The following is a 12,950-nucleotide window of genomic DNA, read 5'->3' as shown; positions in this document are numbered from 1 at the left end:
AGGACTGACCTTTGCAGTGGCCTGAAAGGCTGCGCTGTGGTGGCACAAAGGTGGCACAAAGAACAGATGAGATTTTTTTCTGTATTTGCATTCCTGACAGATTCCTCACAACTCCCATGAACCAGATTCAGGAGGGAACTATGTAGAAATAGTCAGGCACAGCAAATAGAATTAGGAAATATTTTGAAAATAGACTTGCAAGCCAGGACATGCAATAGACAAATCCACTTTGAGTCTCAATGACACAAGTTGAAAGGTTTGAATTACTCAAGAATATCCTGTGTTTAGCCAACACTGCTAATCTGGTGCATCTATCGTCTGGCCAATGTTTCTTCCTTTCCTTTCTCAGCGTACCCAGCACAGAGAAGTGCTATGTTACAGACACTCATAAACAGTCTGAATGTGAGCAAAACATCAGCACAGCTTTGGAAGACAGGCCGTATATTCACAGTCATGATGGGTTTAAATTTTGTTTTGTTGTTCTTCCTGCTGTTTGCCAGCAATAAATGGCAATTGTACTTTCCGACCATGTTCATCTGGGCTCTACGCCATTTTCTGCTGTTTTTGATGGCAGAGTTCTCCAAGACGTATATTAGAATATCTGGCCTATGCAATAACTCACAAAGGCTGCAGTCTCATTTCCAAGGGGGCCCTGTAACAAGAGGGGAAAGCTTTTTTAAAAAGGCAGCAGACTTCTACATGAATAATATTGAACTTTCCCATGGAATTTCAATAGCATTAACAAATTATTTTGATAAAATACCAGCAGGCTTTGCAGATGGGTTAGAGGAGAGAAAAATGTGCAAGCTCTGCACCCACTCCTCAATGTTCTAAGCTCCCTTGCAGTCTGTACTGTGATCATTCTTAAACACACTAATGTCAGAGTTAATCTCATAATGGTAATATGTCCACAACAAATTACCACAGCAATGCAGTGAGCTCAATTAACTTTTAGATCTATTCACTATGCAGAACGAAAGGTCACTTTCTATTAAAACATCTCCCTCCCACTTCCTTATCATCCTTTGCAACTTATGGGAGTTAATATTAGAAATCCTGTCTATGCTATGTCAGGAAGAAGACAGGATGACAAAGCCAGAAAAAGACCTTATTCTTTGCTAACATAACACAGGCATTGCCCAAAGAGAACATCTGCCTTCTTTCATGAACACATCTAATTATGGCAAATTGTTAACACCTTGAAGAGGAGTTTCATGCAAGGGTAAACTTTAACATATGCCATTCTCACGCGTAAAACATGCAGTACTTCATATTTTTCCAAACATATGCCCTTTTTCCTACAACAGTTTATCAAAGACCTTATTTTGAAAAGGACTTCAACCTGTTTTCCATTCCTGTGAATGCATTTCTCGTGTGCTTACTATTATTTGCCTGTCCAAATAATTCCATAGAAGAATCAAACTACGTAATCTGGGAACACAATCAGGAGATGAGACTACAAGGCCTGCAAAACAGCAAACTCTGTTATTTCCTCACTCACGACTGCAAGTTAAGCTCTTTTACAAAATCCTGTCTTTAGCTTATTTGGGCACCACAAGCTGCCTGTCCACCTTACAGCTTCTGCTCCTCTTCCCCTTGAGATTCCACACTAAAGTCAGAGTGAGTAATTTGACACTATTATTGCCATGGCAACAGCCTGATGTCATGCATATACAGAATTATGATTGACATTCCTGCAATATCCAACAAAAGGAGAAAGTAGAGGAAGAGGGAGACAATCATACAGCTTCAGAACTAATGGGGGAACAAAGTATCACCAGCACTGTAAATATTGCTTTAATCATAAATCTGCCTTTTCCCATTTTTCACCATGCCAACATTCCTGTTCAAGACTCCACCACAGCCCAAAATACACACTGAGTGCCACGAGGTCTTTCTGATATGGGCCTGGGTTTGGCCAGAGCCCAGTGGGTGCCTGTATCCTGACACACACTCCTCAGGGAGAGCACTCCACACAACAGCCCAGGAAGACTTCCATCGCAGAGGCCAGTCTTACAAATGCACCTTTCAAACATCACAGGTATGGCCTGAAATAACATGAGAGGCCAAACTGAGCATTTTTTCCCTCTGAGGAGAGTATTCAGGTGTTCAGCCGGGCTGTAAATCTTTTTTTTTCCCTATGTTTATAAGTGCTCACACAAACACACACGCAAACCATTAGGAATAGGATAAAATAACATCTGTTAACTGTTTCTGAAACTCAATGTCTGCAGCAGTTCTCATAAGGGTCTACAGACAATACCAAGACGAGAATGGAAACACCCTTTTATTCTAAATTTCATATGTACATGGAAAGCTGTTTTACACAGTTTTGGAAATCCTGCGTAAAAGAGCTACTGTCATCCAATGTCACTGTGCTTACATTAGTAACAACTTTTAAACATGGAGTACATTATTAACAACGAAAACCATTAACAAACAGGCATAAAAGACACAGATATGTGTGCTGATATTTCACATATATTCTAGAAACGAGTTGGCGCAAAAATAAAATGTGCCAGTAAAAAAAATAGGCATTTTTAAAATCACGCAATACATGATTTTTCTTTCTTGCTTTCATTCTTATCTTTTTGTACATAATATGCTGAGATTCATTCTCAAGCCTTCTCACATCAGGATTTGCAGGCACTTCAGCAACCCAGCTATATTTTTACAATACATGAAGTTCAGACCAACAAACATAAAAACGACTGCTGCAAAAGAAATTCTCATATCCCATATGCACATTCAAATATTACTCACTGCTAGAGCAATCTTTTTCATTTCACTTATTTTTGGATACTGACATATTTCAGGATGACGTGTAACAGTTTGTCTCCACTTACATCTCACTCATATACTTACAAGTTTATTTTTAATGTAACATCACAATGCAACAGTACAGTATACAGAAGCACAAGGCAGTTGTCCACAAAGCTTCACAAATTGTAAAAAGAAGAAATTGTTTTCTTTTTAGTTTTTTTTTATCTAAATAAAAATTTTGATTTTTTCCCATCTTAATATTATGTCCTAAAACAAAGACAACTGCATATCAGATGACCACGAGATGACTCCCTCCCTAGTTGTCTTTCAAGACACAGTTGTCTTATGACCAGTTTCCTCTGGAAGTAAAGCAAAGCAGAACACACTTGTTTGTTTGTTCTTAATTCCCCATATTTAATGAAATAATGAAATAGACTTATCAAGGGCTTGGCTGTGACTGAGTAAATAATCTCTCAAGTTATGTCATTTTCAATGAACCATGTCTTAAGATTATAAGGCAATTGGAACAGAATCTTAGGGATAACTTAGAGCCTAATATTGTTTTCCTCATGAGTCTGGGTAGAGCTTTTTTAATAAGCTCAGAGTGGGGAGAGAGACAAAAGAGTGCATATGTGCGTAATAGGAGAGGGGTAGTTTTTCAGCTTATAGACACTTAAATATTGATCAACAAAGACTGGTAATGACTCCACCATAAAACATCTCAAGACTGTGATACAGAGGAGAGCTGAGCCTTATCCACTCAAGTGTGATTTGTAACCTCCTCTTCTGACCCAGGATGGATATGTCAGTGCTTTCTTCAACTTCAAATTCATTAATTATGCCACAAAGCTGCATGTTGGTGTAAATAACTCAATGGAAAGTAAAACATATTACAACAAATCCTAGTAATAAGCCATCGACCACTCTGGACTGGGCTACGGGACTTGGTAAGCAGGGGTGGCGTTGCTCACTTCTGCTATGATTGTCAAAGGGTGGAAAATCCTTCCATGAAGTCAACACTTGAGACAGAACAGCAAAGACATAAGGCCCACCAACTCTTTGCCCGTATTGTTAAAGGCACTGAAACAGACAATAGATATATTCCTTAGTACCATCAGTTTAAAAAGTTTTCAAAATATAAGTCTTTATATGAAAATGTTCCTTATTGCATGATGAGTTTCTTCATTTTCTTCACCTCAAGAATAAAATGGTCTTCCTTTTTCTGGTGTTTGTAATCTGTTCAGCCTGGCGACCTGAGATGGTGAAGGTGGCACATCTTGCCTGAAAGGACCTTTAGGTGGGGTATAATTAGGGTCCTGAATTTTCTTATACGAGTCATAATTGCTAGGCCCTTCAGAAGAAGTTTTTTTTTTCAGTTGTTGTTCTTTCCGTCTCTGCTCTTGACGGAGCAGTTCTTGTGTTTCTAGCATCACCCTGGCATTGAAGCCATGTCCCCCCATGTAGCCGTTTCTTGATCCCTGGTAGCTGGAATATCTGGGATTATCCTTTGCAGTCTGGAACCCTTCACCTGGGGAATAGCTCTGCTCCCAGGAGTCTTGAGAAACAGAACTGGCATTTTTTCTGCTTTGCCTGAAAAAAAAAAAGAAGGAAGAAGCTTTTAAGACAAATGTTCTGGCTTTCCATTTCATTTTACTGAGAACAATCCTGGGAAAGAAGCGTGTTTCTGAAATGCTAGCAGGCTTCCCCAACTATAATTTGCTTGAGAAGCAATGTTCTTTTCTGTTCCAAAGAAGTAGCTTGTCTCTCGCTGGAAGAACTTTTCCTCTAGAGTTAAGCTATATTTTCGGGCCTCCCTTGTAGGAATAAGTTGTGAATACTGACACAGCACTACAACAGTCATCACCTGCCTGAGAAAAACTTGCAACAGTTTAGTCGCAGATGAGGAAAGACTGCATACAATGCTGCGCTTTCTAAGAAACCAGATAAAATCCAGCACTTGTAGTCACTTGCGAAATATTTGAATCTAGACTCGTACTAGATTGAGGCAAAGGTCTGCAAGAGGCAGACCTTTAAAAATTTGCTCTAACACTGCACAAGTAAGAAGATAAAGCACATTATTTGTAGGTCGATGTGGAGATTAGAGTTTCTTCCATGCCCAGAATGAAGGAATTTTACACTATCACAACTGTTTCCCAGTTTGCTGTAGCTTCCATAAAAGTAAAGGCAGATGTAACCTTTCTCGCTCATTTTTTTTTTTGACTCCATTGCACAGACAAATAAATCAAAAGCATATAGGAATTACAATTTATTATCTTTTTTCACAATAAATCACTGCATTATTTTGAAGACAGATTATGGTTTTGAAATAGCTTTAATTTACCATTAAGCTGCTAGATGCTTTTATGAATTTAAAATAGGATTGGTGATGATAAAGTAAAACAATTAGGTGCTGCAGCAAAACAGACACCTACTCTGAGATTAACCTTACTGTATGAGAATGAGGCAGTACAATAAAATAGACTGCAATATTAATCAACAAGAAAATCATTAGTGTAAATATGGCATGTTTTTTCACGTCAACACACATGACTCAGTGGGGTCTCATGTGATGAATACGCAGTGTAAAGACAAGAGACCTGTAGAATTTCACTACCATTTGTAGAAGTAACAATGTTTGTGGGTATTTTTGCAGCCTTCCTTCCATGTATATAACATGAAAATGATTGTATCCACCTTTTTTTTGTAATGCATATACAGACCCCTAGATGAAAACTGTTATTCAGGATGAATGCAAGTTATTACAGCATAAATTATAACATAATGTAAATTCTTATGCAAATTTTTATAGCTGTTCTTGGTATTCAAATATCCATCTCTGCCAACGAAACAATGTTTTTCAGCCATGTTTTATCACTCTCTGGAACAAGAGCAAATTGAATGAACCTCTGTAGGCTACGAAACTGTCAGGTTTCTGATCAAGAGCAAGATAAATTTTAAGTACTACAAAATTAACTTGGAGTTAAACATTGCTTTTACAGTTTCACATGGGACAAGAGGATGACTAGTTGAACTGATTTAATTTACTGACTGTTTTCTGGTACTTGTTCAAAATTAGTTGGCCCGCTTTCATTGTCTTTCTGGGAAGATTCTTTAAAATTGACTAAAGTGCCGTCAGCACTGATGAAATAAATGTACAAAGAAAAAAAAAGAGGCTCATAGAGACTCTACAAGATAAAAAGCAACAAAGCTCCAGAATGAAGCCAGTACACAAATGTTAAATATTACAAGGCCATAGTTGCAACATTAACCCTGGGACCTGAGTTTCAGAGTAAGATTTCTTTACAGATTGGTCACTGAGTTACAGTTAGTAAAGCTAAGTGTCTCCGCTTGTTATAGGAGAACTGTGGTATTCGTAGCACTCAACTTTAGCCTGAGATCCTAAAATTCTGTCTGCTCTAAGCACAGCTGAGAAATCCACAGTGCTCAAATGCAATCATTAAATTAAATTAAATTAAACGTTTCAGACATAAATTTATTAGTAACATGCATTCTTACAAGTTTGCTGGTCATTTCTCATGTTGAAAAATGTAATGAAGTTCTCACTCCTTTCAAAACAAACATTTCTATAGCCCAAAGAATAATTTTCCAAATTTCCTGTAGATTAATGTTCTCCGTACAATTATGAATTCCTACTACTAGAACTGCATTATAACTAAGTTCTGGTTTTTAAATGCTACCAATGGCTGAGCAGGACAGGGGAAGCAAATTTAAAGAATCAGCTTCCAAACTGACAATACTCCCCCCAGCTTAAAAACAGCATAAGCACTCAAATTTTCCTACTCAATCTATTGCTGGAAGCAGTAACAAAGAAAGAGAATTTCTCAGGTTAAAGAACATGGCTTTTATATATGTAGTCAATCCAGAAATAAGATAGAGATAGAAAGGAAAGGAAATAACAAAAATGATCAAAATAACAAACCAATATTCTTTCTAAGAAAACACAATAACTACTTTTTGTTCTCCCACCTTCTTCCAAAAATAACAGGAAAATTTTATACCGAAAGGTGTTATAGCACATGAAAACCAGAGAGATCTGCTTTATTTTGAAAGAAGGTGGTAAGATATGAGTTCATGATAACTTCAATTATGAAGCTCCTATTTGTTTCAGCAAAATAGCTATGATATACTTACTAAAACACGCTAAATCAATGCAATTTGACAATCAAACTCTAGAGTAAAGAATTCTCCACTCAGCCACCATCATTAATATTTGAAAATGAAAAGATTATTTGCGTAATGCTAAACAATGATAGTTATTTAATTTGGAGTACAAATTGGGTAAACTTTTAATAATTCTTATAGCTAAATAACAAAGTAAAAAACACTGTACCCAACTAGCTCATTTTAAAAACCTAGGCTTTTTTTAAACACTGATCTTTTTAGACAAAAAGTTTACTGCTTTTCAGCATTCCATTGCCAGTGACCCAGTAACTTAAAAGAAAATATATATACTGGAAACTTGGAGGCCACTGATATTTTTTGGACAGTTTCCTCAGTTCCACATTTTATTGTTCACAGTCTTGATTCTTTGTTTTTTTTTTTTTAATTTTTGTTCTTTGTCAGCATCACAATGATAGAATTTCTACCCAGTAAGGCATTATGCAACAGGAAAAAGAAGTCTGAACTGTCAAAAGAGGACACCCATGTCATACTCAGAAGACTTCTGTAATTGCAGAAAATGGAACTGTATGAAACTGCCTTAGTTCTGCTGGGTGCTCTATCATAAAATCTCACTGAAATAATCTCTGAAGTAATTCTACTAAAACAAAAAGTTACCACATTTTTCTCACTTCACTCTTCCGCACTGAATACATTGCACCTTATATCAATGCTAATCAAAAGTGTCTGCACTAAGCACAACAGTTTCTATCCACAAACAAAATGAGCTCCAGGCTCATACACAGAGCACTTCCGCCAGCTGCCATACCTGGGTAATGAGCTGTACTGGCGCTGAGCTTGCTGGAAACTCTCTCTTTCTTCTTGTCGCTGCCGTTGCATTTGAACCTCTACCGATACCGAGTGTCTGCCACTCTGCGAGTACGTCTTGGAGCTTGGCTACAAAATGAAAACAAAAATGTCTTGAACAAAGCAGAAAAATACCCACAAAAGGGTGGTCATTTAAATTACTGTAATAAAATTACTAAAGTTTATACAGTCATATTTGTAACAACCTGCGGTTCAAGGAGCTCTTTTATAAGAATTGCATAAAATTCAGATACATTATACTGTGTCCTGTGCTACAGACTCTGTTCCTGACTTAACATCTATGAGAAACATGAGAAAAATACTGGTCCAACACAGGTCGTTCTTTTGTAGAAACACTGAAATTTAAATGAAGTCAGGAGGTAATCTAGCCATGCTGAGGCTAACTTTCATACTCCACTGAGGATCTGAACGAGGAGGAAGCAATATTCTCAATAGTCATGTGCTCTCCATTAGCACTGCCATCTTATTTTCTGTTGGCCCAGATGCACACCACTTGTTCTTCAGAGATAGGAAAACATTTTCTAGTTTGATAGTATCAAGAAGACATATTTAGCAAGTCTCTTGTGGGACATGGGGAATCCTGTGCCTCAGAGGAGGATTTAGATAACATCTTAATACGGGGACAATTTGAAACTTTGGGGCCAATGCCAAGAGCACATGAAAATGGATGGCCTTTCTGGGAATACACAGCATTACTGGAGAACACCTGGCAGAATGGCAAATTTAAACTTGAGGTTATGAAAAAGTTTACCTTTGTAAAGATTTCGCTTTTCATTTTCTGTTACTGTGTTATTTGTATTTTGTGATTTCAAGTTGCAAAGCAGGGTGCCGCAAAGTGAAAGTGTTCTTCTAATCGCTGGTCAGGGAGCACTTGTCTCAGACCTGCTTTTATTAAAGCACTTTTTTGCTTTCTGGTCTGCGTGTTCCTTCACAATGAACATCTCTTTTGTTTTGAGTTGGTTCTACTTTTTATTTTTGCTATTATAATTTCAACAGCAGAAAGATATCATAATGGCTGACAAATATCTGAAAGATAAAAGGCTTTTCAAATTCTCCTTGCATTGAAAACAAGTTTTAGAAACCAGAAAGTTGTCATTTGTGACATAAACTTCTCCTTTGTCTTACTATAGAGTCAAGTACTTTCAGGTAGCCAGAAATACAACAAATCTGAAACAGATTTGAACTTGAACAGAACTTTTAGAAACTTCATCTTCAATAACAGTATACTTCAGCCACAGCTCAGAAGAAGTACAATTTAGGGAACAACTGCTTTTCCCATTAGATGAAGATTACTGTGTATCAGAATGTGAAAGCATAAACTATGAGTAACTTACTTTGGAGGATCCTTGATACACCACTGATGTATACTTCAAAATAGATTTACTCAGAAAAAGCCTCAGCAAAGCAATACTTCTAATGAAAAATGCTTTAGGAATGGTATGATGAGGCAACAAGATCAGAAAACAGAATTGTGTCAGCCCAGTGGGAAATATTCTGAGATGAATACTCTGTACATATGTATGTTCAAACCAACAACTCCCATGGAGGTTTCCTACTATATTAAATAAGGAAAACCCATATGTAGCAACGTTTCAGTTATTGCATATGTCAACATTTCTAACTTTTTTACTTTATTTAGAGTCTTCCGACATTTGGTATTTTATTGAAGGGCTCGGCTTATGGAAGCAAGTGATTACCTGAAAATTACCAGATTTATTTCTGAATTCTTTACAGGGTGGTTAGAACCAGCTAACAGAAAACCACAGGGAAACTTAATAGTTCCCATCTCAACTCCTCCATAAGGAATAGAAGCATTTAAACTAAGATTTTAGAGCCAATCTTATCATTGTGCGTTTCCCACTTTAACAATGTTGGAAGACTGCATACAGCTGGAAAGCTACAGCTATCTCAGTTGTGACAAAATGGTTACCACAAGCAAGATGAAACTCGAATTGCTTCTTTATCTGAAAACATTTTCACTTGTTTCAGTTCACTATAAATATAGAATAATTTTACAGTACAGGGAATGGTTAAATTATCAAACAGCTGGAGCTAGAATTGAATTGTTACTTGATTCAGCAAGTGTCAACAAGACACTAGGATGCATAATCTGAAAAGTATGAATGCAGGTACACATATACATACGTGTGCATGCGTGTGTTAAGAGCTACGGTTGCCAGAAAAGTTTCTGCTAAGGTAACAAAGGCTTTGAAAGAACTATTAGACTGTGAATGGACTAAGACCCAAACTTAGCTTCAGGGAGATTTTGTTTTAATGCACGCAGGAACTGATGGTTCAACAGAAGCAGGAGCTGCCACATGCCTACTTCTGTAGCACCTGTCCGGATTTACTGGCTCTGAGGAGTCAAGTGTGTACACTCAACTAGTGATAAATAATGTCACCTAATGGGCAAGTTTTATGACTTTATGAGTCTAAATGCAAGAGTCTAAAATCAATTATCGGCATTTCTGAAGGTACAAGTACCTGTGTGCCCTGTTTAAGTGGCTTAGCAATACTTAACATGAAAAGTAGGATACTTATTGAGAGTCCTGTCTAGACATTGTCAACAGCTGCAGTATGCTGCATAAAAACACTCCTTCTGTTCCATAACATAGCATATATACACACAGACAGGTACATTCGGTCATCTTATTAATGAAAAGCCATTTCTTTAAAATCTTTTCATTAAAAACCTCAATGATACCATAGTGAATGCCCTTAATTATGGTTAAGATGATATAAAGACTTAACATACTCTTTTTAGACCGCTAACTTATTTAGAAAAATGCAGCTCTCTGTGCAGTGATTTGTCTTTCAATATGCTTTCAATTAAATCACGTGAACTGAAAGTACTTATGTAATCTTAAAATCTAATTAGTATGTTTTAAAAATATATACATAAACAGAGTCCAGTGTTACAGCGTAGAAACTAACATGCATACCTCATTTATGTCAGCAAAATATAAGGTAATTAAAAAAAAGTCGAGCTATTTACAGATCTTTCAATAGCAACAAAATACATGCATAAGGAACAGAACACAATACTTATAGCAGCGACATGAAATGGGTAACACAAGGCCAAGTACAATTATAACAACCTGAAATCATCCAACAAACCTGGCAGCAGCTCTGAACAGATTGATAAGAACTCAGGCCTTGTTTGCAATGAAATGTATGACAAGCATTGACCTTTTAAATCAGGATGCGGTCAAGGCCACAATAACAACCAAGGCTGCATTATACAAATAAATGTATGTTCATGTCTTCCACAATACATTTAAGTGGCAATGATAGTTATTGCATTCAGCATTGTTAAACAGTGCTTAGCTTGTAAAAGTGCGTTTTGAGATACATGAAATTAGACAGCTCTCTTCTCAAATGGACATGAATTTAGAACTAGGATTGTGAAGTTAGACGTTTCTACAGATTCCTCTTTTTATCCAAATAATACTTTTTGCATTTTGAACAGAACATACCCATGGGTCATGTTGCACTGACTGCTCTCAGCAGTAAAGGATGGCATGTTTGAGGACTAAAGGTCACTGCTCCCTTTGCTGACTAAACTTGAGGCTGCCCACACAGTTTCTTTATCCACAGGGTGTCATTTCTGCCCATAGAAATGTGCCTGCCCCTGGGACGGGCATGGATAAGAGTTACAGAAAGGAGACTTTTTGTCCAATCCTGGCCAATCCAGAGCACTACATTTTATGGGAGATCCACTAGTCCAGGTGACACAAGATCCACCAGTTTAGATGGCTTCTATTTCACGGACTGCTGTCAAAGAATGAAAGTGGGAGAAATGCTCACTCAAACTCATAGAGCTTATTTATGCTGATAAAAATGTAGTTAATACAGAAATGAATAAGGACTTTCACATTCTAGAGTTATTTAATAAATAACTAAATAACTCAGTATCTAATACTGAAATACATTTGCTATTTTTTTTCCAGATTAAACTCTGTTTTTAACTAAGGAATTTTAAATTCATCTGGAAAGTCTGTAAACATGAGGCCCCCCCCAATGCCTTAGGTTCCAACAGTTCAGTGGTAGTTAGAAATAGATAAAATGAAATTATCTTGCCTGTTTTATGTACATTTGCTTGCCACAGATGACAGACAATCCAGCAATTGTATATCAAAGTTTAGAATGATAAAAAACATTCCAGGGATATGATGGCAGTCCTGAAAAACTATTTTTATTTCCATCTTTCTTTTTGTATTGCTATGGTGAACAGAATGTACAGCAATATTTCTTTAAAAAAAGGCCAATAGGTATGTATTAATTCAAGCACCATACAATAAGAAAATCCCATCCCTTTGTGCATCTTCCTTTGCTGTATATGTAGGAAGCTGAATGCCATGGTATGGGACTAAGATTTCCATTCTGTACAACAGCAGCAGCAGGAAGAAAATTTTCAATCTGGTAGAAACAAACCACTCAGACAGCCTTGACATTCTGCCTGGGTTATTTACATGCACTGCATGCCTGTAAGCTTTTAAATATGTTTGTTTACAAAATGAAATTATTTAATTTCTTTTTTTCCACATTTTCTATCCTCATTTTTATGTTTCATATAAAATAATAGATTGAAACTAGGGGGGAAAAAGTCATTTAAAATAGACAACAAAATTTTAGAGCCAAAATGTAAAGCTGGGCGAAAGATATGTGGCATTTCAAGAAAGCTTCCCAGCTTTGACAAAGCATGGGTATAAATTACACAGCTAAGGAGAAACTAACTACAGAAAGGATGCCCTGCATAAGTTTGGTTTCCTTTCTGAAAGAGACTGGAACAGAAAAACAGCAATTTAACTCTTAGCCTTTGTCCACGGTAATGTTCGATTGGATATCACCAAATATCTTAATAACATTTCCTGATAGAAATTCTTGAAATGGATTGATAGTAAAAAGAAATAATATACTATTTTTCTTTCTCATCAATGTGTTGAGTAATTCTTCTTCAGAGTTTACAGCCTGATATAAACCTTGCATTACTCATTTTAAACATAGTCTGTTATTTGTTTTTCCAAGTGAGATAAGTGGAAGTTACAGTAATAAAAATTGGGCTTTGTTTTTCTAAAGCAATTTTATATTATTTGGAATTCATTATGGCTTTGAATTGGTTAAATACATGAATACAAGGATAAGAAACAAGTACCAGAAACAGATTTAAAAAAAAAACA

General features: G+C 36.6%; 1 protein-coding gene across 1 annotated transcript in view; it reads right to left on the bottom strand.

The window, feature by feature from the left end:
- Positions 1 to 2,272: 2,272 nt before the first annotated feature.
- The window catches only part of LOC104911373 (partitioning defective 3 homolog), a 33,915-nt gene continuing 23,237 nt past the window's right edge, over positions 2,273 to 12,950 (bottom strand). Inside the window, exons 2-3 of the mRNA XM_010712484.3 lie at positions 7,712 to 7,839; positions 2,273 to 4,353 (exon numbers count right to left, since the gene is read on the bottom strand). Of these exons, the coding sequence (XP_010710786.2) occupies positions 3,960 to 4,353; positions 7,712 to 7,839 (522 nt within the window). The 3' untranslated portion in view covers positions 2,273 to 3,959. The remainder of the gene's footprint in view (positions 4,354 to 7,711; positions 7,840 to 12,950) is intronic.

This window comes from Meleagris gallopavo, chromosome 6 (assembly GCF_000146605.3).
Source record: "Meleagris gallopavo isolate NT-WF06-2002-E0010 breed Aviagen turkey brand Nicholas breeding stock chromosome 6, Turkey_5.1, whole genome shotgun sequence".
NCBI classification, from domain to species: Eukaryota; Metazoa; Chordata; class Aves; order Galliformes; family Phasianidae; genus Meleagris; species Meleagris gallopavo.
The sequence above is the reverse complement of the archived record's forward strand: the minus strand, read 5'-3'. Positions and strand labels throughout refer to the sequence as shown.